Genomic DNA, 21,826 nt, shown 5'->3' with positions numbered 1-21,826 from the left:
ATGCTACCTGGTTTGAGTGACAGATAGAAGGCAAAAAATATATTCTTAGTGAAAGTACAGGGTCATCTTGCACTGTTTGTAATTATGTGGATTTCAAAGGCAAAGACGTTGTTGACAGCAGGACAGAGATGGAGCTCTGCTACAGGTGGCAGCCCTATGCCACTGAATACATCAGACAAGACCCAGTTTATTCAAACTGGGTGAACAGATACCATAAAGCACAAACACAATCTTACCTCCAAACAGATTGAGGTGTGTGCAGGCCTTTCAAAGGCCTTGTGCACAGATGTGATTCACACCTGCCATCGTTTATTATAAAGTAAATGTCCACTTTTTTGCAAGATCTCTGGATTTTCTCTACTGTTCATTTACATTCTGCAGTGTTGGCTGGTTGCAGCTGAGAGGTTCTGAGGCTTGACACTTCAAGTTTTCCAGAGGATGAGTGTTCTCCTGAATGTTCCTTTTACTTCTGCAAATGACCTCTACCGAGAAATGCCGTGTGTTCAGACACCATCTAGCATTAGCCCATCTGCCCTATGTTGAAGACCACACTCCAGAGAACTCCCAAGGTTTGCAGATACCAGAGGATCTCACAAGGTAAATTATCCAGCTCTTCCAGGATGACAGCAAAGATAGAAAAAAAGCAGCATGGCCCTTAGGAAAAGTCTGACTCTTTGACAATTTGAACTGGTGGGGTTTTATGGTCAATTGGTTTATAAATAAAATGGAAATCTTTCTTGGTTTCACTCTTCAGAAGGGAGGCTTTGATGTGGTGTGGAAGGGCATCTTTGTCCAGCTGCAGCCACTGGTCATCAACATAAACAAAGAGTCCATAGTCCTTGGGATGGGACACTTCAAACTTCTCGGCACACTGCTGGCTCAGCTGCTCAGCTGTGGTATCGTGACGGGAAGCAAGGGTCCTCGACTGACCACTGATTTCCAGAAAGGAGATACAGATGAAATCCTGAAGAGAAACAGGAGGAGAGACCTTGCAGTTAACAAAGTAACCTAGGACTGAAGGAGGAAGAATTCAGTCACAAAGCTCTAGCTGCCTAGAGCTCCCAAATATCCTCCAGTCATTCTCCAATGTCCTAGTTATTCTCTCCTTTCTTCCCTCTGTCAGGCTCTGAATCAGCAAATACTTTAATAAGCACTTTACCAAATAATTAGCACCATAAAGACACTGAAGTTAAAGCACTTTTTTCTGATTTTACTGAATATCCTAAGAGAACTATCTGCAATGGTTCATTCGCCCATCTTTTTACAGCTCCTGAAGAAAGGGTTTGCAAAGAAGTGACAGACAAGAGAAACAGACCAGAAATGTCAGAGATCTGGCCTGAAAACCCTCTGTTTCCCAGAAATGGGATAGGGCTAGCAGTGTGGTGGCCTTGCAACTTCACAATCACCCAAACAGCATCTTGAAAGTGTGCCCTCTGAACTTCCTTCCATCAGTAAGGAAATAGCAGAAGTTATGCTGAGAAGGCTGATTTACTTGTATCCTGTTTCAGGCAGTAACAACTGTTGTGACAGCTTTCATCTTGCCAAACACACAAGGAACAGACTCTAGAGAGCTTTTGGTCACAGTGGAACCTGTGTGTTTAATTTGCATATGTGAATTCCAAAACAAATCCCATTCTGTTCAGAAAATAGTGAGGATCCCTGGCAGAAGGGGAGTTTTCAAATGCATGGACTATAGGCTTCCAAACTGCATTTAAGGAGTATCACTGCAGTGGATTGAGGCAGGCAGAAGGATGGACAGAGCCCTGCTGAACATATCAGCAAGTGGTTTAGCTTTGCCAGAATGGGCTTTCATGTCTGATACTACCCCTCATCCAAAGGGGTGGAAAATGGCCCTTCAGCTGCTGGAGGTGGCAGGAATCTTCTGGGGAAATGTGTCATTTGCTTGCTCAGCTATTATGCTCCATGCTAGGTACTTCTATGAGCTACTGCTGCCAGAGCAGCACTCAGGGCTGGATAGATATTTGCTGTATCTCATACACCGTTCCTGGTTTCTGAGATCATCAGGGACTGGTTGGACTGCAATATGGGAAACCTCTTCAACTCCACGCTTTCACATGGACTACCCTTCCCCATAGGAGACTTTTCCCTGGCTTTCCCCTCGGCATGCACAATTTTCAGTTCTGCACAGTGAAAGCACTACAGAACACGAGACGTGGCCTTTGCTGCCTCCCTGTGGGTGATAATTTGATCACAGCACATGGGGCTGGCCGGGTATCCTGCCTGCCTGGACCAGTCTCATCATGGCTGGAGGCCCAAAGCACTCATCTGTCCTGGGACCTTCTCCCACGGGTGCACAGGAGATCTTTGCCAGGCCATGCACAGCATGGGCTTCAAAACTGACCCGACCTTGATGGGTCTTTCTTGCTGCCAGACAGGCTCTGGAAGATGCTTGACTGACTGGTTCTTGGGATGTCTCAGACCCCCCTACAGCTTTATGCCATCTAGAAGCAGCCCTGCATAGCCTGCTCACATCTCAGTTTAGCCCATGATTTCCCCAGGCATTAAGGGCGATGATTAAGAGAGGCTTCTGAGTCCCCACCACAGCTCCTGCATGCAAAGGCTCCTAGCACACCTCCTTTGAAAATGAACAGAAAAATCACTTTGCAGTTATATTTAAAACTACAATATTATAAAGGTACTTCAAGATTTCAAAATTTATTTTATAGGTAGTATGTATTTCAAATGTGATGTGTTTTAAGATCTGGGGACCTTGTCCCAGATGTGCTCTCCTTTTTTAATAGTGATTTCAATTAATTTCATTTAAAAATGATTACCATATTAAAGATTTCTAAGTATGGAGAAAGCAAGCAGGCTTTTCCCCTAGGATATAATGCTGGCTACCTGCACTGAGGAGCGGGAAGCCCGGGCCTTGTTCAGCGTTCTCCGTCGCTCCCAGCGGTGGATGGAGTCCTGAACCTCCATGCTCAGCTGCCGTGTCACAGTGATTTTGTCATAGTTCTTGATGTGCTCCAGGACCCCGTAGGTGGTGGTTAAATAATAGGAGCCTGCAAAGGGTAGGTGGTGGTTAAATAATAGGAGCCTGCAAAAGGTGAAAGTCTTGCATGAACACCACACCTTCATGGGCCATTCGGTCCCGCTCCCACCCTGCCCACTCAGGGCAGCTGTCTGAGCCTTGCTGCAGGGAGTGCAGGGGTCACTGGTGTCACCCAAGTGAAGGACACCCTGTGACCAGCATCCTCCAGCCCCTCCTGCTCCACATCAGTGCTGCCCCCCAGACTACTACAGCTGTAGATGTCCTGGGCTGAAAGGAAAGAGCTATAAAAACTGCTTTCACAAACAAGCCCTAGCCACAGATGATTATTCTTTGGGCCACAGCCATCTTTTTGTTGTGTGTGATAGGGCCCATGCAACAGGTCTGTAACTTGGGCTCCTGAGCAGTCCCCACGATGCAGGGAAATAGAAATAATAGTAAATTACTGCAGGACAGGCACAAAGCCTGGATCCAGCCCCCAGCTCCAGCTGCACTACTCTCGCATGTTTGGATTTCAGGGCTCCTGTTGAGGGATGTCTCACACCTGCAGGAACAAGTCATTCTCTGTTCCCTTTATTCTCTACTGACTACGCAGGCACCTCAGGCATTCACCTGTAATCCCTGGACTGTTCAGGGCCGCGGGATAAATCTTGGTGACGCAGAGAAACAGGGCAAAGTGGCAAAAGCCCCTTTTGCTCAGAACCCCGTGCACGGCTGCTGTGGCGCTGCTTGCAGCAGGAAATCAATGACCGACTGCAGCCGCAGGGCGGCAGCTGGGCCCCGATAACAGCCGGCTCAGCTGCAGGTGAGCCCTGGCAAGGACAGACACGCTGCTCTGCTGGCAGGGCAGCCCCGAAGCAGGGCTCATGAAGGGCTGGCTCCCTCAGCTGGGAACGGGAGGCTCGGGCCCGGGCTGGGGCAGCGTCAGCCCGCGGAGCTGCAGGACAGGGCCATGCCCTGCTCCGGGCCCGGCACCCGGTGCCTGCAGACGGGGACAGCTGACGGCTGCTTCGGCGGAGTTTTACCCCAAGAGCAGTACTGTAAATCAAAGGTGACTCCGACATTGGTGAGGGAGAGAGAATGATGCATCTGACTCCATCACCAGACGGCTAATTAATCACTTTATTATACTATACGATACACATTTCATCTAAACTGAATCTGCCAAGCACTCAGTCTGCACACACCCTGCTCACACTGCACTGAATCTCCTGACTGTCCACCCACAGTCCCGATACACACATACACCTAGCCCTGACAGGCCAAGGGAACAAAACACCATCACTTTGGGTAAACAATCTCCATATTGCATTCTACTTTGGCATAACACAGGCTCAGCAAGTGATAACAATTGTGTTTTCCCTTTCTCTGAGGTTCAGAGAATGTGAATCTCAGAAATCCTTGGGAAGAATTGTGCCTTGCATTCCTCTGAGAAGAGAAACGTGGCAGCACCGCAGGGCCTGTAGATGGCCCTCGCACACAGCCCAGCCCAGCCCAGCCCGTCCCTCACAGCTCGCGGGCTCCCCGGCGCTGCCGAGCAGTGTCAGCCCTGGCTGCTCCAGGGAGGCAAAGACAGCGCTTGATTCAAAAGCAGCGTTTTTAGAGCACCATGAGAGTTTTCTGTAGGAGAGGAGAGACCAAGACGCTGCCATTTGACTTCCTGTGCTCTAATGGATCGACAAGGAGTGTCCTATGGTTTTGAAGGTTTTTGCCCAAACCACTCATTTTTCTTTAATGTCTCCCTCAAAGAGGTGCTGAGAATAGGCTAAGAAGTCTAAAAGTGCCACTTTTCTCCTCTTAAATACAGTTACCATCCTGTCTGTCATTCAATATTTCTCCTCTTCTGGCTGAGTCAGAGGTAGCTGTGATGGGAACAGGGTGTATCCCTTCCCTCAGAACTCTGCGAGGAAGAGCCACGAGTCCCCCCCCCCGCCAAAAGGAATTCATCACAACTTTTTTAAGAATTAAGTTTTTGCCCACTGTCAATTTCTTAATTTCCATCCAGTTGCTCCCTACAATCTGTCCTTGCCTTTGGTCCAGCATTCATGCATCACCACTGCTATTAAATTAATTCAAAAGTGTATGCTTAATTTGGAGGCAAGATTGATTTTGTATATTGATTTATGCAATTTCACCGGTTTTTTCACTTCTGCTTTACTTCTTTCCCTTTAATTTCTGTACTTGAACACTTTTTGCTATTCAACTTTGAAAGGCCTAACTCAAGTTAACTTTTGCCAGTTCTACACTTTGCAGTCTCAGAGCAGTCTTCACTGAGATATTCTTTTTTGACCCTCATTCCTCATATTTGCAGTTACTCCTACTGTCCTTTCTGATGTGATTATTCAGTCAGTTTGATTTGGAACTCCCTCACAAAATTTTTTCTTTTGACTGGAGTGCTCATTTCACAGTCTTTGAGCTAAGAGAACTTCCAGCCAGCTTTGCTTTTGACATCCTGAGCTCCCCAACCCAGATGACTTCAGTAACCAGCCTGGTAGTGTGCCCCTTTGAAATGTAGAACCTGTGTGCAGAGTAGTCACCAAAAGCAGCTTGGTTATGTCCACAAAATACTGTCCTTCAGCTAACATTTTTGTCTGCTAAGAATTCTTTTCAGCAGAAAAACTAGCCTGTGCAGAAACACCTTACTAATGTACTGTATTGCTACTAATCATCCTATTAGTACTTACTTTTGTCCCACTCTGCACTGTGCTGGGATGACATGTTTAGTTTCAGACTTATATCCTCATTTAATATAAATAAAATTAGTCTGCTGTTGTTCATCCAGGACTCCTTTCTAGAACCTCAGTACTTACCAAAGTCTAAAATAAACTATTTTATTGGTTTAGTGACCACTTGGTGATAAATGATCTGTGTTCCTAATTCAGAGTGTGTAATTGTCACTTGGGAAGCATGTGCTTTCCAAGCTATATTTAAGAAACTGGAGGCCCACTGGGGTATTTATCTTTCTGATAACAGAGTTCTTTGGTCACTTCCAAACTCAATATTCCTCTCTAACCTAACTTTATTTTCTCTGTCTCACTATGATGCTCAGTCAGAGAACATTGTCAGAAGGTTCACTCAAATTTAGGAGTAGAGTGACCATGAGAATATAGCCCTCAGGCATATAAAGCAGTTTAAGAAATGTGCTCTTTTCTCACTGGAATAAATAAAAGTATCTGCACAATTTTTTGCAGCAGCTGTTTAATTTTAGCAAAAACCTTCCAGCTTTTCAGCCTTTGGGCCAAGTGACACAAGATGTCTCTGTTTAGGTTGCTAATCCACCACCTCAGTTATCATTTATGGTGAGTCCCTGCCTTTTCTAGCTAAAAGGAGTTAAAGTACTTGGCAATAATTTTAGAGATTCAGATTTGAAAAGATTGGCCAAAGTATTATCCACAAAATCTAGCCAGAGCTTTGCTGCCCCACTTTCACAAACACTGAAGTGAGACAAAGGATGATTTCCACAGTTAATATCCCATGAGCAAGCTCTGTACTCTTACCTTCTCCCAGCTGCAGAGCAGGGTCCATGAGCTCCATCATATACTCCACATTCAGAAGGACTTCAGTCAAGTTGCTGCGGGCCAGCACATACATGAGCACAGGGAGGAAATCATCTGCACCATAGGGCTTCCCTGAGCAAAGAGAAACACAGCATGGTCCCAATAACACCAAAAAATCATGGTCCCACACAACAGTGTCAGATTCTCACACACTGAGTCCTTTGCAGACTTCAGCTTATGTTACCTGAAGAGTTACAGCTCAAAAGCACCAGCAAAAATGCTGAAAACAGAAATTTAGGTCACTTAAAAAGTAAGTAAACTTGCTTCAAGCCCAAAATAGGATGTTGAAAATTAACTGGAGAAATATAAACTTAACTTCATTGATGACAAACAATTGGCAATTTTTGAAGAGTTCAAAGGCTTCCAGCTTGTCCCTCTGATTTGATACTGACATCAAGACTGCAGTTCAGGCTGGCAATATTAGTAGGGAAGTTGCCTACATGCATTAGGGGTATTTATTCTCATAGACTTACTCTATGTGTGATACCAAAAAACAGAAAATAGAATTTGAGACAGTGGTTTTAGGACTGGGGAATTCTGTGTTTATATCCCTTTAGAAGGCAAAACATCACACGACATGATCCTAATTAAAACAGTTGCCCAAGAGCTGATCCAAGAGGAATCATCTTTCTAACTATGCTGTCTAGCTAGGAAAACAGAAAGATTTTTACATTGGACTTTAACCTAGTTTTTGAAATTGGTGTACAGCAGATGCTCAATATTTCTTGTGCTTAAAACATTCATATCAACTAAGTTAACAAAGTGATCTAACAGTCTATAAGAGCTCTTTGGGATCTCTAAGAACAAAAAAAAAGCATGTTAAGTCACAATTATAAATAATTACTACTTAAGATAGTATCCAAACTGAAGCTTCCTTGCATAAACCACAAAGCGCACAAGGATAACTTTTTTCATTTGAAAGATACTTTCACTTTCAACCAACATGTCATAAAATCATCATGGAAAACCCGCAATAGCAAGTTTTTTACCAGACCAACCTTCAGAGTTGACCACTCCTCTTAACCTACTCTGCTTTCATTCTGAATGTCTTTCCCCAGACTGTGGGGAGTTTTTTCTCCCCTGTGCACTTGGATATGTTGGTTTATGGACTATGCGTGTCTCAATTGAGAACTGCTTGTCTCAGCTCAAGGAATCAAAGCTAACCTTGATGTAGTTTTGGTGAAATTATGCTCTAGCCATTTTTGGCCCATAGCACACATGCTCTTCCATGGTAGGGCATACATTCCTATTTCTCAAATGTTCCCACTGACTTGTTTCAAATATTTGCCATGAGTCAGATTTCTTTTTTTGTCATTCATAGCTGACACAGATTCTCCACTGGCAAAGAAAGATATTCTTCTGAAGCCTCAAATAAACATGAGCTTAGTCCCTGATTTTAAAAAAAAGTGTGCCTTTGAAATAAACCCAGTAATACATCTAGTGAACAGAGAGTTGATCCATTTAAAACAAAGAGTTAGAGAATGAGAGATCATCAGGGCAGTAATTCAGTCTGTTTCTAACAGAGCCCACACATGCCATAACAGACTATTTATTTAATGAAAGCTGGATTAACACTTTCAATTCTGATTGCTTTGTTATGGCTGCCTTTAGTTAAAAGACACAGCCTTAGGTCTTCAATGAAACTATAAATGGACTTCATTGTTCCATTAACATCTGTATGGACATTTTTTTGTCTGTTATTCCCTTGGCTTATGTCTCTGTGAAAGCTTTAGCTCTGTGAAGAGTCTAACTCATTACTGTCATATACATTACCTTAATGCAAGCAGCTTAGTGTTACAGCTGTTTAATATCTTCTAGGGGGAAAAAAATAATTAAAAAAAAAAAGAAATATGACAAAACAGACATGAAAATGTAACAGAAAATCTTCTCAGCAAAAAGCCCTATTTTCTTTTTGCTCCAAGTACATCAGAGGCCAACAGAGTTAGTTCTAATTCAGACTAGCATAAAGGAATACAAGATACCAAAGACTTGTTAGGCTCATTTTTCCCTTCATTAAAAACTTCTTATTTGTGGTGTAGTAGTTACAGATCAGTGGCATGGATAGAACAATTCTAGTTTCCTTAAGGCCAAGGGATTTCCAGTGTAATACCAATAGCAGAATTTCCCTACCACTTCTCTTTCATGACTAATTCATGTCATATCTGATAAGGGCATCAAATAAAATTGCTGCTTCACAATATCAATTCTTATTCACTGGAAAAAAAACTTCTGAGTTGTTTGTTTGTTTGTTTTTTGCTTGGTTGGTTGGTTGCTCGGTTGCTGGCTTTTTACATGTCACCAAAGCAGATCATGAGCAGAGAACAGACTGACCAACTAATGCAGGATGGAAACAGCAGCTTGGAACTAAACAATTCCATGTCCCCATTCACCAACTTCTGGTGTCTACAGAAGTGAAAGTTAGAGGAAAATTCTCAAGAATGCCTACAAAATCTCTCTGTTTCTTTTATGTTGTCTGAGAAGTGGTTGTAAGTACAATCATGTATAGAGACAATTCTTTTTCATGCTGTTTATCTCATTTCTATAAGCTGATTTAGCTGCTCTGCCCTCCAGTCCTTGCTATAAACTCTTCTCAACTTAAAGACTTCATAGAAATATTACTGGACTTCCAGCTGTTTATATGCCTTAAATATGAAAATCTGATCTACAGATTAATAATGCTGAGTAGGGATGACTCAGGTCTGACTGAAATAATGGAAAGAACACATGTTCCGTGTCCTGTATGCTCACAACTTGTGTGAATTACTAGACACCACGTTAATCCACCTGTGGCTGTATGTCACCCAATTTTAAATACCCACATCCATAGCAAAAGCTGAAGTCAGCAGGAGCAGAATGTGTCAACAAGGGAAAAGCAAAACTAATCACCAATGATCTAGCTCTGACTCCATTCTGTGTTTTTTTTTTGTGTTGCCACAAGCCTCCAGTGTGGCCAAGGGCAGGCCAGGCACGGTATATTGCACCTTGTAGGCATCTCAATAGCATCTCTCCCCTGAGTGCTCCTGGAGCCAAGGAGAAGGGCCTGAGAGGGCAGGGCTCTGATTGTCCACTGATCTCCTGGCCCCTCCAGGTACAGGGACTAGCTTTGACAAGTACAGCCATCAGTCCAAGTGTGGCCCTGAGGTGCTCCATATCTCAGTCCATCCATGGGGAAAATAGGTGCTGTCAGCAACTCAAATATGCCCAGAAACAGGAGTCTACAAAGACAGATGAAATAATGCCTATGGACCAAGACACCTGAGAGGTTGTTTCAGCACTGTATAACCCCCATGGTTCCTGTGCACTAACAAGTGTCCATCTGGGAGCTGCAGCAGAGGTATTCTCTGCAGACTGCTGCCTCCTCAGCTCTACTTTCAAGCTGGGCCTGAGCCAAATTCCTAGACCTGTATGGCTTGCTCCATCTGTGGTCTCTCACAGAGGGGAATTTTTGCAGCTGACAGAGTTAAATCTTGCTCTGACCCTGCCACTGCTCTCAGTGACAGTGAGACTGAGCTTGCCTATTCAAGGTGGTGCTGTCCTACTCCAGATATGACTTGCTTGCTTCATTTCCCCTTCTTCCCTGCAGGGTCAGGAAACATTTATTTCATAAATATCTCTAAGAAGCTTAAAATAAGCCTTCTCTTCTGCCACAAACTCATCCTATTATGTTTATAGCAAAGCAAGTACAACGTCAGCTCCTGGCTGGGATGCAGCACTTGAATAGATGAGTATTAATTAAATACATGATTTAAAGCCACTGGAATTCTGCCCAAGCCTCCATAAAGAAATTACAGTCTATTTTAACACATTCATGCATTTCTTTTCTCTCTGTGTATATTCTAAAAACCAGCAGATAGGGGTGATGCCCTGCACCTTTCTCTAATATTTTACAAACACCAGCTTGATGTCTAGAAGCAGATCTCCACAAAATATGAATTTTAGCCTCAGTTTGAAGCTGGGAAACCTGAGGTGCAGGAAGGCTAACTGGGATTTGTTCAAGATCATAAGAAAAGATTGTGACTTTCCTTCCACACACTAGCATTTGCTGTCTCTTGTCTATCCTATAGTACTTTCAGCAAGGTTTAATTTGTGATATAGTGAATTAAGTGAGTTAATAGATGTAGACAGCATGAATTCACTTCAAAAATGTGTGGTTTAGAGATCAGAGGAATTCAGTCCCCATGAAAAATTCGAACTGGCTCTTTGTAGAAATTTTGCTAGATGGCAGAACCCTCAAAATCTCTAGTCCATCACTCTTTGTTAAAAGTAACTTAAATACTAATATCCTCTTTTGAAAGATATCAAAGTAAACCTATTATGTATAGCTTTATTTTCCTTCTCAGAAGTGAGATATGATAATAAGCAGTGTAATGGGATTGCTCTGACAGCTTTAGGAGCTTCTAGCACGGGCTCTTCACTGGCTGCTGAAGTATTGGAGTCCAGTTTCCTTTCCACAAGCTCAGCTATCCCACTAAAGACACAGCTCTGCTTTTGCCAACTGCAGAGCCTTGAAGGAGTACATCAGGGCAGCTAATATTTGGCTGCTGAGTTCTGTAGGGGTGACAAACTTCATTCTAAAAGCTAAGGAAGAGAAATATTCCAATGGATATATGTCCTATCTATCCTCTTTTTCCAAAAGCAGACTATGCACATTATCCTTGTAAAACTCTGCAATAGAAATTATTAAATCAGATGTTTTGGTCACCTAGCCAATTCCATGACTAGTACAAACTATAGTTTTGAACTATATGGTCCAGCTGCCTGTGCAATTCAAAGATAGTCCAAAAATGAAGCTTCATAATCTTAGGTAGTTCGCAAGTTAGAAATGTTGCAGTAAGCAAATTGTACCTCCATTCTTCTTCAATCTCCTTTGAAAGCAGTTTGCCCATGTTTCAAACTTCCAGGCTAAACTTAGAACTTTTCCATCCCTGATCTTCCTCACTCACATGCTGACCAGATTTGGCCTGTTTGTCTCACAGACTGGCACCATGAACCAATGCCTATTGCTGCTTTGTTTTTCCATCAGTTCTCTTCCACAGTGGCAGCTCCCAGGCAGCACAAGGCTGGGTGACCCAGGCACACCACTGCCAGTACACACCACATGTATTGCACATTTGCATTGCACCTCACTCTACAGGTGTCACTTGTGTTTTTGATGAGAAGCAGAGATTCTCATTCTACCCATATCACACAATATACATTTAATCTTTTTCCTGAGTAAAGGTATTTCTGAAAGACACATAACAAGCATTTTTTCTATATAACATTACTATGTTTCTACATAAATTGGCTATGTGCCCAGCTGTCCCTGTGCATATTGCAGCATGCCTTCCAAATGCAAGATCTCCATGATGCCTGCCTCTTACTTTCTCTAGTGCTAAAAAAATAGCCAGTCATTTTGTGGAGCGTGGGTTTCCAAACTCTATTTTTTAAAATGCATTTTATTTTTACTAACCATTTCTAGTATTTTTAGCAGGCAGGTGACATATTTTCAGATTGTCGGTTATATTCTTGGGGGCATATGTTTCAGTCATTTAAGTTTGCACAGAAGTTGGAAAAGCTCAATACTGTCATAATTGTGCCTTTGATGAGGATTCACTTACTAATATCACTGCCTACGTAGTACATATGAGTATCTGAACCAGGGCCCCTTAATTTCTTTGATAGCCAGTAATGAATTAATCAATATATTCACTGGAGTTTGCCTTGAGTCATCTTGCTCTAAAGCAGAAGCCTATATGCAGCCAGATGAATCATCTGGACTCCATGGACTGACTGCACAATGTGTGTGATGGGAGGCTGGTCATGATACCCCTCTGTGGCCACCTACAGCAGGATGTAGCCAGAGATTGGTCCTGCCTCAACTCTATCATGGAGCTGTACTCTTGAGAGAAATGTGTATGACTAAGACTGTGAAGCTGCCTTCCTGATTCCTTGTGATGAATCACTTCCATAAGCTGATTGCCTTCAACTTGAGGAAGAAATGCTAGCTTAAACCAGTTTAGGGTCTGACCCATTCAGTTCTTAGTCTTAAGTATCAGAGATTTCAACCACAGCCAATTTATCAGGCAGATTTTTCATGTAATATGAATTGTAATCAAACCAAAGACATCCTCCTTTCTTAAAATGTCTTGATATACATGGAGTCAGTCAAGGCAGACTTTAAAATTTCATGACTCTTTCAGCAGGGCAAATATGAGCACAACTACAGGTACAGATGTTCCTGAGCATGCTTGTCCTTAGTTTTAAAGGAAACTTGGTATCTCTTGGGACATCCTGTCCAAACCTGGAGTGCTGTCCATGGGTCTCAAAATGTTAAAAAACTTGTATTTTCATATGAGTCTGAAAAGAAAAGGTGCTTGATTAGCTGGTGTTGGCATTTTGCTTTGAGAAGTAAAACCATATTTGTAGGTCAGCTCATCCTGTGGCCAGCCTAAAGTGAATAAAACCTGGTCTGACCTGCCAAATTGCAAATTAAGTCAAACACAAGGAGTTTCCATGTTATTGAACAGGTAAAGTTTCCCACAGAGGTAGACTGATTTTGGGAATTATTTGTTTTGTGTTTCACCTGCTCTGATCTTGGAAAAGGAGGGATCTTTCTAATTGAGCAGTTAGGAAAAGGAGTGAAAAGGAGAAGAAACTATTGCACAGGAAGCTGAGCATGGCCTCTGCTCTTCCTGTGTGAAGAACACTGTGCTGCCTCATGGCTGGCTAAAAGCAAAAGGGGCCCTGTGCTGTTGCTCTTGAGATGGGCAGAGAGCAGGAGATTTCCCACCAGCTGAAATCTGCTCTGAGGACCCCACAGCATGCTTTTCCCTGTCATAAAAATATTTCAGGTTGCTGAAATATTTCAGGTTCCGCTCTTTGCCACTGGAAAATAAAAGTGTCATGGGTTCAGTTCATTCTGTGGAAGGGATTTCACACATTTTGCTTCTAAGTCTCCAGGGCATTTCACTCAATTACTCTCCAAGTCTGCTGTTTTCCAGGAGTTAGATACAGCATTCTTCTCCCCTTAGCTTCTTTTTCAGGTCTGAATTCATTGGGGTACATTTCCAAAATTCCAAGCCAGTTTTCTTCTGGCCAAGCCCTGACATGCATCACTGATCATGCATAAGAGAGAGGGAACTTGATATAAGGGAGAGGGAACTGGATGCCCAGGAGTAAAATCAGCTTCCAACCTACACCCTGCTGAGTAGTACTCAGGATGAGAGAACAGCTGAACTGGCTGAAATGCACTGCTTTGGTTAGTGTGGCAAACCACACTGAAACCATCTAATTTCATGAATGTCAATATTTTAATCATGTTGGGGTTTTGTAATTATTTCCCTGTCTCCTCATTTCTGTTACAGAAATTGACACAACAGTATTTCCTTCAACAGAAAAATTCCAGCCCTGAGCTAACTAAGGTGTGATGTGTACATAACACCAGCATCAGAAGGAGACCATGTGGGTTTTAGTGAGGCTTGCAAGTCCTTGATCTAAACCAAATTTATTCTCAAACTTCACACAACTGTTTTAACAAAGTCACAGCAAATTCCCCTACATATGTCCAAATCTCATGATACCTGAAGACAGTGAGAGGTCCTTTCCACCCTGTAGCTAAGGCTCAGCCCTGGGGTGGTTTCTTGCTGTGGTGTTAATGTGTCTGGACTGGTAGCTGAACCTTGCTGCTTACTATCCAAGAGATCACCTTGAGGCGAGGCTGAGCAGGGACATAACAATCCCTGTGTGAATGCTCCAAGGCTGTTGCCAGTACAAAATAAAGCAGAACAGCTAAAAGCACCTTTGGTGACTGACTCCTTAAACAACCACAGGTTATTGCAAGTTAATACCTAGCTTCTCTCCAGATTCAGGCATGGCTGGTCATCAGCTCACAGTATACAAAAAAAGCTCTTAAACTGGCAAAGCAAATTTCTGGAGGAAGGGACTTGCTGGTCTATCTGCAAAAATGCATCCTGTCTGCAGGCCAAGGGTTTAATTTCTGCATTCATGGTTGGCCTGAGGCCCATGTTGTGTTTATACTCAGAGCACATACTGCCTTGGACAGAAGAAGTGGCTTTTAGAATTTACTGGAGCATCAGGAATTAGCAACAAACTACTACACTCTACATCTCCTCCTCAGTTTAGGCAAAACTCTGCAAAGGTCAAATCAAGAGCTTTTTACCAGAGACCCATTCCTAGAATTTACCATTACTCTGCAGCAAGCCGGGACAGAGCCCCTAGGATATTTGGAGAGCTGTGTGAAGATCTGTGCAAAAAGGATATTATCCATAAAACACACACTTATGGGTAACTAGTTTTTGGAGTTATGGAGCTTAAAGTTAACCAGGTAACCAGTTATTAGTGCAGAGAACTTCACTAACCCTTCAATTTTGGACACAACCTGTGGACATCTGATACCAAACACATCAACCACCACTGTTACCTCCAATGTGAATATTGTCATGCCAGCTGTATCATAAGCACTGTTCCTTTGATACAAGGAGAAAGACCCCTGGTGGATACCATCAGCAGGAGTCCTGTACCTGGATTTCCCTGAGCCATGGAGTCATAGATGAGTTTGCAGGTCTTCAGCAAGATGGCAATTTTCTTTTCTGGAGAGTAGGTCTTGTGCATGGTTGTGAACTTGTGAAGGATCTTTTCCAGCACAGCAGTTTCAGGCACACTGGTTGTGACACCCAGGTCAGTGGTAGTTGTGTTTTGTATCACAAGTTGGTTCTCTTTCAGCTGCTGTAAAGATCCATCTTTGCTGTGTATTTCTTTTAAGGAAGAATTAATGGCTTCCTTTAAAGGTTTCAGGACACATTTGTACAAAGCTGTCTCAGCAATCACTTCTGCACAGAGAAGGAAGAACACAAAAGCATATAATAAATAAGCAATCCAGTAGTACAGGTGCAAGTAAAAGTCCTAAGGAAACGTGGTTGGTTATTCAAACACTACTACATAGCTGTGAGAAGGGAACAGAAATCACATCCCAGAAAGTAAACATTTCATTACCAACACTATCCAGAAGTCCTAGATGGGCTTGAGATGAGCATCAGTGTGTGGTCTCTGTCACTGGAGCTGTAGGAGACCTCCTGCTACCAGCAGTCCCTGCTCTCTCTGCCTGACTCCTGGCTGACCAGCATGGCATTGCCAGGCAGCAGGAAAGCCAACTCTGGGGAAAGAAGAGGAATCTCACCTAACTGTGATTTTTTTATCAGCCCTGCCCTTACAGATGCCCAGATGCAATTCATCTCATGTCCCTTCTGACCTCTCCTTCTGACTTTTTTGAGATATTCAGTTTGGGATGAAAATAATTGCACCCTCAAAGCACCCCTTTCTTTCCTCAAAGCAGCTGCACCCACCAGCTCAGAGACAGAAACTAATATCTGGTCAGAAGTGCCTCCTTGTTACTGCTCAAGGGACTCTGAATTACTGATCCTATAAGATACATCTTACGCCACCTGTGGCCTGTGGAGGAGGAAATAATATGAGTGGGTTGAGAATTTGCTTAATGTTTGGCTGAAGAGGAAAGGAAGCATAAGAGACTGTGAGGAAGCCTGTTGTCTGAGTCCTAGGAACCAGAGGCAGAACTAGAGGGACTGCAAGAGATTCTCTTGTTGCACTGAGGCAAAAAGGTCATTAGCAGAAGAGTTCATCTGCTCAGGCAGTGAGGAATGAACCAGAGGGCAGTAATATTTATGTGTTCAAAATGCAATTATTTTAAAGAATCCAGAGAATCAATCAGCCTGAAGCAGGGCAAATTCAAGTGGTACATCCTTCAGTGGGAATCCTTGTCCTCCACAGAAGAGGACAGCCCTGTCAAGGTTGACTGGGCTACATCACTCTGTCAAGGAGCTGGCAGTGAACAGGGTTAGACACAGGGCCAAAACCAGGCATGTCTGTGGGAAGGTGGTGGGATACTTGCACACAAACATCTCTACCAAGCAGAACAGGGACACTTCTTTCCTCCCCCTTTCCACTTTCACTAATCAAGATTCAAGACAGACTTCTCTGTGCTGCCCCCACACCCCCCACCTAGAAGGAGGTTATTGGGACAAAGACTGAAGGTGTTACACAAGATGCATGAGAAATGAAACTGCAGGTTCCCTCTCTGTGATGTGGCAGGTGCTGGCTGCAGGTCTGTTCTGCTGAAGGATCATGTGAAGCCTTTGCTGGGGGAGAAGGAAATCAGCAGAGCCTGCTGAGACTGACAGTGGGCAGCCTTTTACTCCTGGCTCACCACTTAGCTGAGTCCCACCTAATACTGGAGCTGCAGGATCCCCTGGAATCCCTGGTCACTCCTCTGGTTCGCTCCATATTCTGGGTCTTCCAGCTCCCAGCTTGTTTTAATCCAACTTAAGGATCCACAAATAGCTCTGCATTGCTTCTCAGGTCCTCAAGAAACAGTTTTAAGCTTTCAAAGGAGCATGTGTGCACATGCATGCACACTTTTTCTGGCTGTACAGCTTTCACTGGGATGAAAAGTCCTACAGCTCTTTTTATATTCCCTCATGGATGTACAATAAACAGACCAGTCCAATCCTTAGCAAGGAGAGAAGTAGCCCATTATTCTTTCCCAGGATATGAATGAAAAGCAATGGAACACCTGTAAACAGTTAAAAATAACATTTTTTCTCCCCAAAGGCAAATTATACCTATGGCAAAGACATGAACACTTCATTTTGGAGCTGGCAATAGTCTTGCAACAGACATTTCTTCTGTACCTCTGAGCTCTGAGGAACACAAAGTGGAATCAAGTGATTCCTCCAACCTGCTACTCAAAATTATCCTAGTCTTGTCCCTCCCTGTGAGACAATGGTGTATGCCACATGCAGGGAGTTCTCCATCCTATTAGCAAAGCAGTGGATGTGGAAGGACATGGGAATGCAGTGGTGAAGGAAAAAGTTTGCCTTTTGTGTTTCCAGTGAATTCAGCTCTGTGTACACACACACACACACACGTATATAATATATACACACATACATGTAGGTCTCTCATACACTCATCTCTTTTGCTTAAACTCTTGCCCTTAAAACATTCATAAAGGGATTTTCCCCCTCATTGGTCTCCAGGTTTTTGAGCTGTTCCTCCAAGTGCTGGCAACCACAGAGCAGACTTCAATTTATGCTGCTCAAGTTTCAGGGGATGGTTTATAATTCTGTAAAGCAGAGCCTGTGTCTGCATAATTCTTTCTCCCTCCTCACCTTCCTAAGCCATGCCCAAGGATGAATAAACCACAGTTACCTACCTAACTGTTCCTCTGTGTAGGAGGCTGGGTCTATCAGGGATTTCAGCTCAGTGCTCTGCACTAAGTAACTCTTCAGCTGAGTCATCATCAGCCGGATCTCCTGTAGCATCTCTGTGCTGGAGCTCTGCTTTGCCATCATCTCCAAACTGTACACTCTGTAGTCCCGCACCAGGTTGCCAAAGTAGGACTCCTTGTCCTGTGCCAGCTCCACTATCTTCTTCTGCAGCTTCCTGTCGCTAGACAAAAAGACTGTGAAGACGTTGGACAGGTTCACCAAGGACAGCCTGTTTTTGGCCTTGGCCAAGATCACGGAGCGTGTCTTTTTACCAGATGAACCACTCAGCATCTCCAGGTCATCCTCTGTGCTGCTGGTGGAGTAGGAGTCTGGCTCAGATGTTGATGCCTGAGCCACGGTGCTGCCTCCCAGGTCCTCCAGGGACAAGTGTGACCCTGCCAGTTCAGCTGAGCCGACAGATTTGTGGCTGTGTCCCGGCTCAGTCTTGGTGTGTGTGGAAGTGGCAGCACCCGTCCCTGTGGCTGGGCTGCCCTTGCACACAGCCGGCCCTGCAGCCACACCAGTCTCTCCCGCTGTTCTTTGCTTCGGCTGGCAGGAGCTGGGGGTCCTCGGTACCTGGGAAATTCTCTTCCTTCTCGGTGGTGGGACAGGAGGTGACTTTCCTTTCTCAGTGGCATTGCTTTGTATCTTAGGCATGTCCTCCTTCTTCTCTGTAGGTTCAGGCTTTGTCTCCTGAAACTGTGATACAGCCTTTTTGGGAACCTCCCCAGGTATCTCTACAGACTTTTTGCACAGCAGTGTTTTATCTCTGCTCTCTGCACTTGTGTCTTGGTTTCCTTCTGTCCCTTCCCCTTTCAGCGTTTCACAATTTTCAGGGTTACCCACAGAGCTCTCCTCTGAGGTCCTCTCGCTCGGCCGCCGCCGCGGGGGAGCAGAGGGCTGGGAGCCCTTCCTGGGGCTCCCTGCCACGGGCGCGCTGGCCGAGGAGCTCTGCTTCCTTTCTTCTTTATCGTCACCACCCTCCGTTTGCATTTCCTCGAAACTCTTTCCTAGTGGCTTAATAAGTAGCTTGTTTTCTTCACAGGCAGTCATGGGGTCCTGTGGGAGCTTCAGGGAAGGTTTCTGAATGAGCCCATGAGAGGGTGGAGGGGGCGGAGGACGTCGAGGAGACCTCTTTTCAGTAAGCATGGTGGCAGGGGGCAGTTCAGTGCTCCCAGAGTGGCCTTTAGGAGAAGATACATCTGGAGGACAAGGATTACTGTACTCTTCTATAAAAATAGGATTTACAAACCACAGCCTGTCATTTCCTATTGACAGCTCAATTTCACATGAGCAGTGGTTTGTGCTACTTGCAAAACACTGGGTAGTTCTTAAACTGTCTGCCTGGGCAGTGCTGAAAGCAGAGTCTTTTGCAGGGTGGGATGAGTCCTGTCTCTTGTGGTTTAAGTAGGAATCCCAGAAATCTGTCACCAAAAAAAAAAAAAAAAAAAAAGAAAAAATTTAAAAAAATCTCAGAGAATTTTATATAGTAGAAAATAGAGAATTTTATATAGTAGAAAATATACTTATTTTAAAAAGAAATTATACACAAATTTCAATGTTGAATTTTCAAACCTCTGCACAAAACAGCGTGAAGAAAGAACAAAACTGTTGTATGCATATAAAATTCTTCAAGCCAGGGGATAAGCTCAGAAACTTCACCAGAATTCTCTCCCCTGTCAATTTTAGGACACTTACCTAGTGAAAGTTGTTAATGCTATTCAGCATTTTCAGAGCAGGAAGGTACAAATAACAAATACAAATGACTGTGAGAAGGGATCTATGCTTGTTCAGTGATGACTGCCCTCCAAATGCAAATAGCTGTGGATACACGAGGAGAGGATGTGAAGAGCCCAGGCAAGCTGTGTCTGCCTCTTGCTCACAACTGGTGCTGGCTGGGGAACCATTTTCCTTAAGCTCTCCAGCTGCACTCAGTATCAGCAAATGCAGGACAGAGGAAGTTGTTTTAAGTCAGAATATAATGCTGTGAAGTCTCATGGGCTGAGGAAATGGTGAGTAAACCAATCTACAGAGGGGAAGTTGATAATTTTTCACAGTAGTGGTCAGGTTAAGGCACTGTGATGAAAATGCAAAGCTCCACTCAGGCTGGAAGGAACAGATCCTGTGGTTCTACCAAGTAACACAGCTGCTTCAGAGCAGGCATTTCCCAGCACAGCCACACTGTCTCACACTGCAGAGAAGGCTGTTTGATCATCTCCCATTGCTTTCCTGGATCTTCCCTTATCTTGCACTCTGGGAAGGATAATTAAGCAGTTCTTGGAGTCTTTGGCATGTCTGTGAGGGTATGTGCTCTTTGTGCAGTGCAATTATGCTAATTCTCCTCCTAAAGAACTTCTGTACCACTGAGGTCAGGACTAGAGGGGCTGCAGTATGTCCTCTGTGACAACATACAGAACAGCCAGATACTTTGTGGAACACCTCAGCTTGCAGATAAACATCTTACCTCTATCCCCTTGAAACACATAGTACTTTGAAATAAATACAGAGCAACATATGAGAATTTCAGACAATGCTTTGTTTCCTTCGGAAGTGCCACTTTGGGCAGCACTTAATAGTTTGTGTTCCCATTTGTATCCTCAAAATTTTGTTCCGGGAAGCAATAAACAGCATCTGTCAATAGCTGAGCCTGTCTGACTCCACTAAGACAGCATGGCACTTCAGGAAGCCAGCATCATTTGCCAGGAAGACAGCAGGTTTTCTTCTCTTGTCAGAAACTTGACTGGTATGAAATACACCATGACAAATAAATTTCCAAGCCTCACTACTTTTATGACCACCAGTACAGGAGAAAAGGAAAAAGACTACAACAAATATTGCCTTGGTGCTTGTGCTTTAACTAACCTCTTCTTTCAGAAGTTGCTGGAAACTGTTGCCTGAATCAAGATAGCCTCTGCTGGCTGAAATTAGACTGAAGGTTGCAGATTCATGATACACTTCCTGCATTTTAATCCAAACTTTTGGACTTAATATAAAAAATTAAGTTTAAGATAACAAGTGCAACTTGTTATCTCAACTTGTAAAGTACCTCTTTATCAGCAATAAGTGCTGGCTGGACATGTACATAAAAGGATGTTTTGACAAACTGGAACATACTCAAAATAGAGGATGCTGAAAATGTTAGAGGCAAATCTGTTTGTGATGTTCAACAAAGCTGCCTGAACTGAAACCAGTGGGGTTTGCCCATACCTTCTGGGAGGAAGAAACCCCAAAATAGTGAGTGCTCTAATAAATATCTCTAAATAAGCTAACTCTTAAATTTTCTCCGTTGTTTGGCTGTTTTCAATACCTGAAGGAAAACTGAAAAACCAAGGAGCATGAAAGTGGCTTACTGAAGTAGCTGTTTCAAGTAGAGTGTGTTAAATGAAAAGGAATAGAAAGGAGAGCTCCTTTAGTTAACAGAATTGCTTTTCCTATCTGTGACCTTATACATCTCATCTAAAATTTGCTTGTTTGATGCTGTCACTAAAAATAATGTTCCTTTTGCATGTGATTTGTGTGAGGTGAGAGAACATGTTGGGACGATACAAATTTTTCTACCAACTCGAAATCCTGCAGGAGCAAGCAGAAATATCAAAACTCAAAAATATCACACTTTCATCAGCATTGCCCCCACACATCATAAGGAGAAGCTGCAAAAGGTGTTTTCCATATAGCTCAGATATGAGCCACTTCCAAAGTGCAGAATTACCCCCTGAGGCCGTGCTGCACTTCAGCTCGCCCAGACTGCAGGGACCAACCCTGGATAGAGATCCAGGTGGTTTATGGCCAAAGGGGAAAGTGCCCTTTTTGTCAGCATTCTGCTATGAACATAAAGATCATAAACATCTTCCTCTTGCATTCAGACCCCTTTAGCTATTCCAAAGACAATAGTTTATCAATCATCCAGTTGCATTAAGTCTCTGTAAGGCACTATTGTTCTCACAAGTCCAAGTGAAAATCTGACTGCTTTG

At 43.6% G+C, this 21,826-nt stretch overlaps 1 protein-coding gene across 1 annotated transcript in view; it reads right to left on the bottom strand.

The window, feature by feature from the left end:
- Positions 1-99: 99 nt before the first annotated feature.
- Positions 100-21,826, bottom strand: part of LOC128936447 (ras and Rab interactor 3-like) — a 153,231-nt gene continuing 131,504 nt past the window's right edge. Inside the window, exons 22-26 of the mRNA XM_054275382.1 lie at positions 17,801-19,279; positions 15,093-15,401; positions 6,511-6,642; positions 2,863-3,026; positions 100-964 (exon numbers count right to left, since the gene is read on the bottom strand). Coding sequence (XP_054131357.1) covers positions 656-964; positions 2,863-3,026; positions 6,511-6,642; positions 15,093-15,401; positions 17,801-19,279 — 2,393 coding nt within the window. The 3' untranslated portion in view covers positions 100-655. The remainder of the gene's footprint in view (positions 965-2,862; positions 3,027-6,510; positions 6,643-15,092; positions 15,402-17,800; positions 19,280-21,826) is intronic.

The sequence above is a fragment of the Melozone crissalis genome, unplaced genomic scaffold, assembly GCF_028551555.1.
Source record: "Melozone crissalis strain CALT ecotype California unplaced genomic scaffold, PUWL_Pcris_2 ptg000018l_1, whole genome shotgun sequence".
In the NCBI taxonomy this organism is placed as follows: domain Eukaryota; kingdom Metazoa; phylum Chordata; class Aves; order Passeriformes; family Passerellidae; genus Melozone; species Melozone crissalis.
Note: the sequence above shows the minus strand (reverse complement) of the source record. Positions and strands in the feature narration are given on the sequence as shown.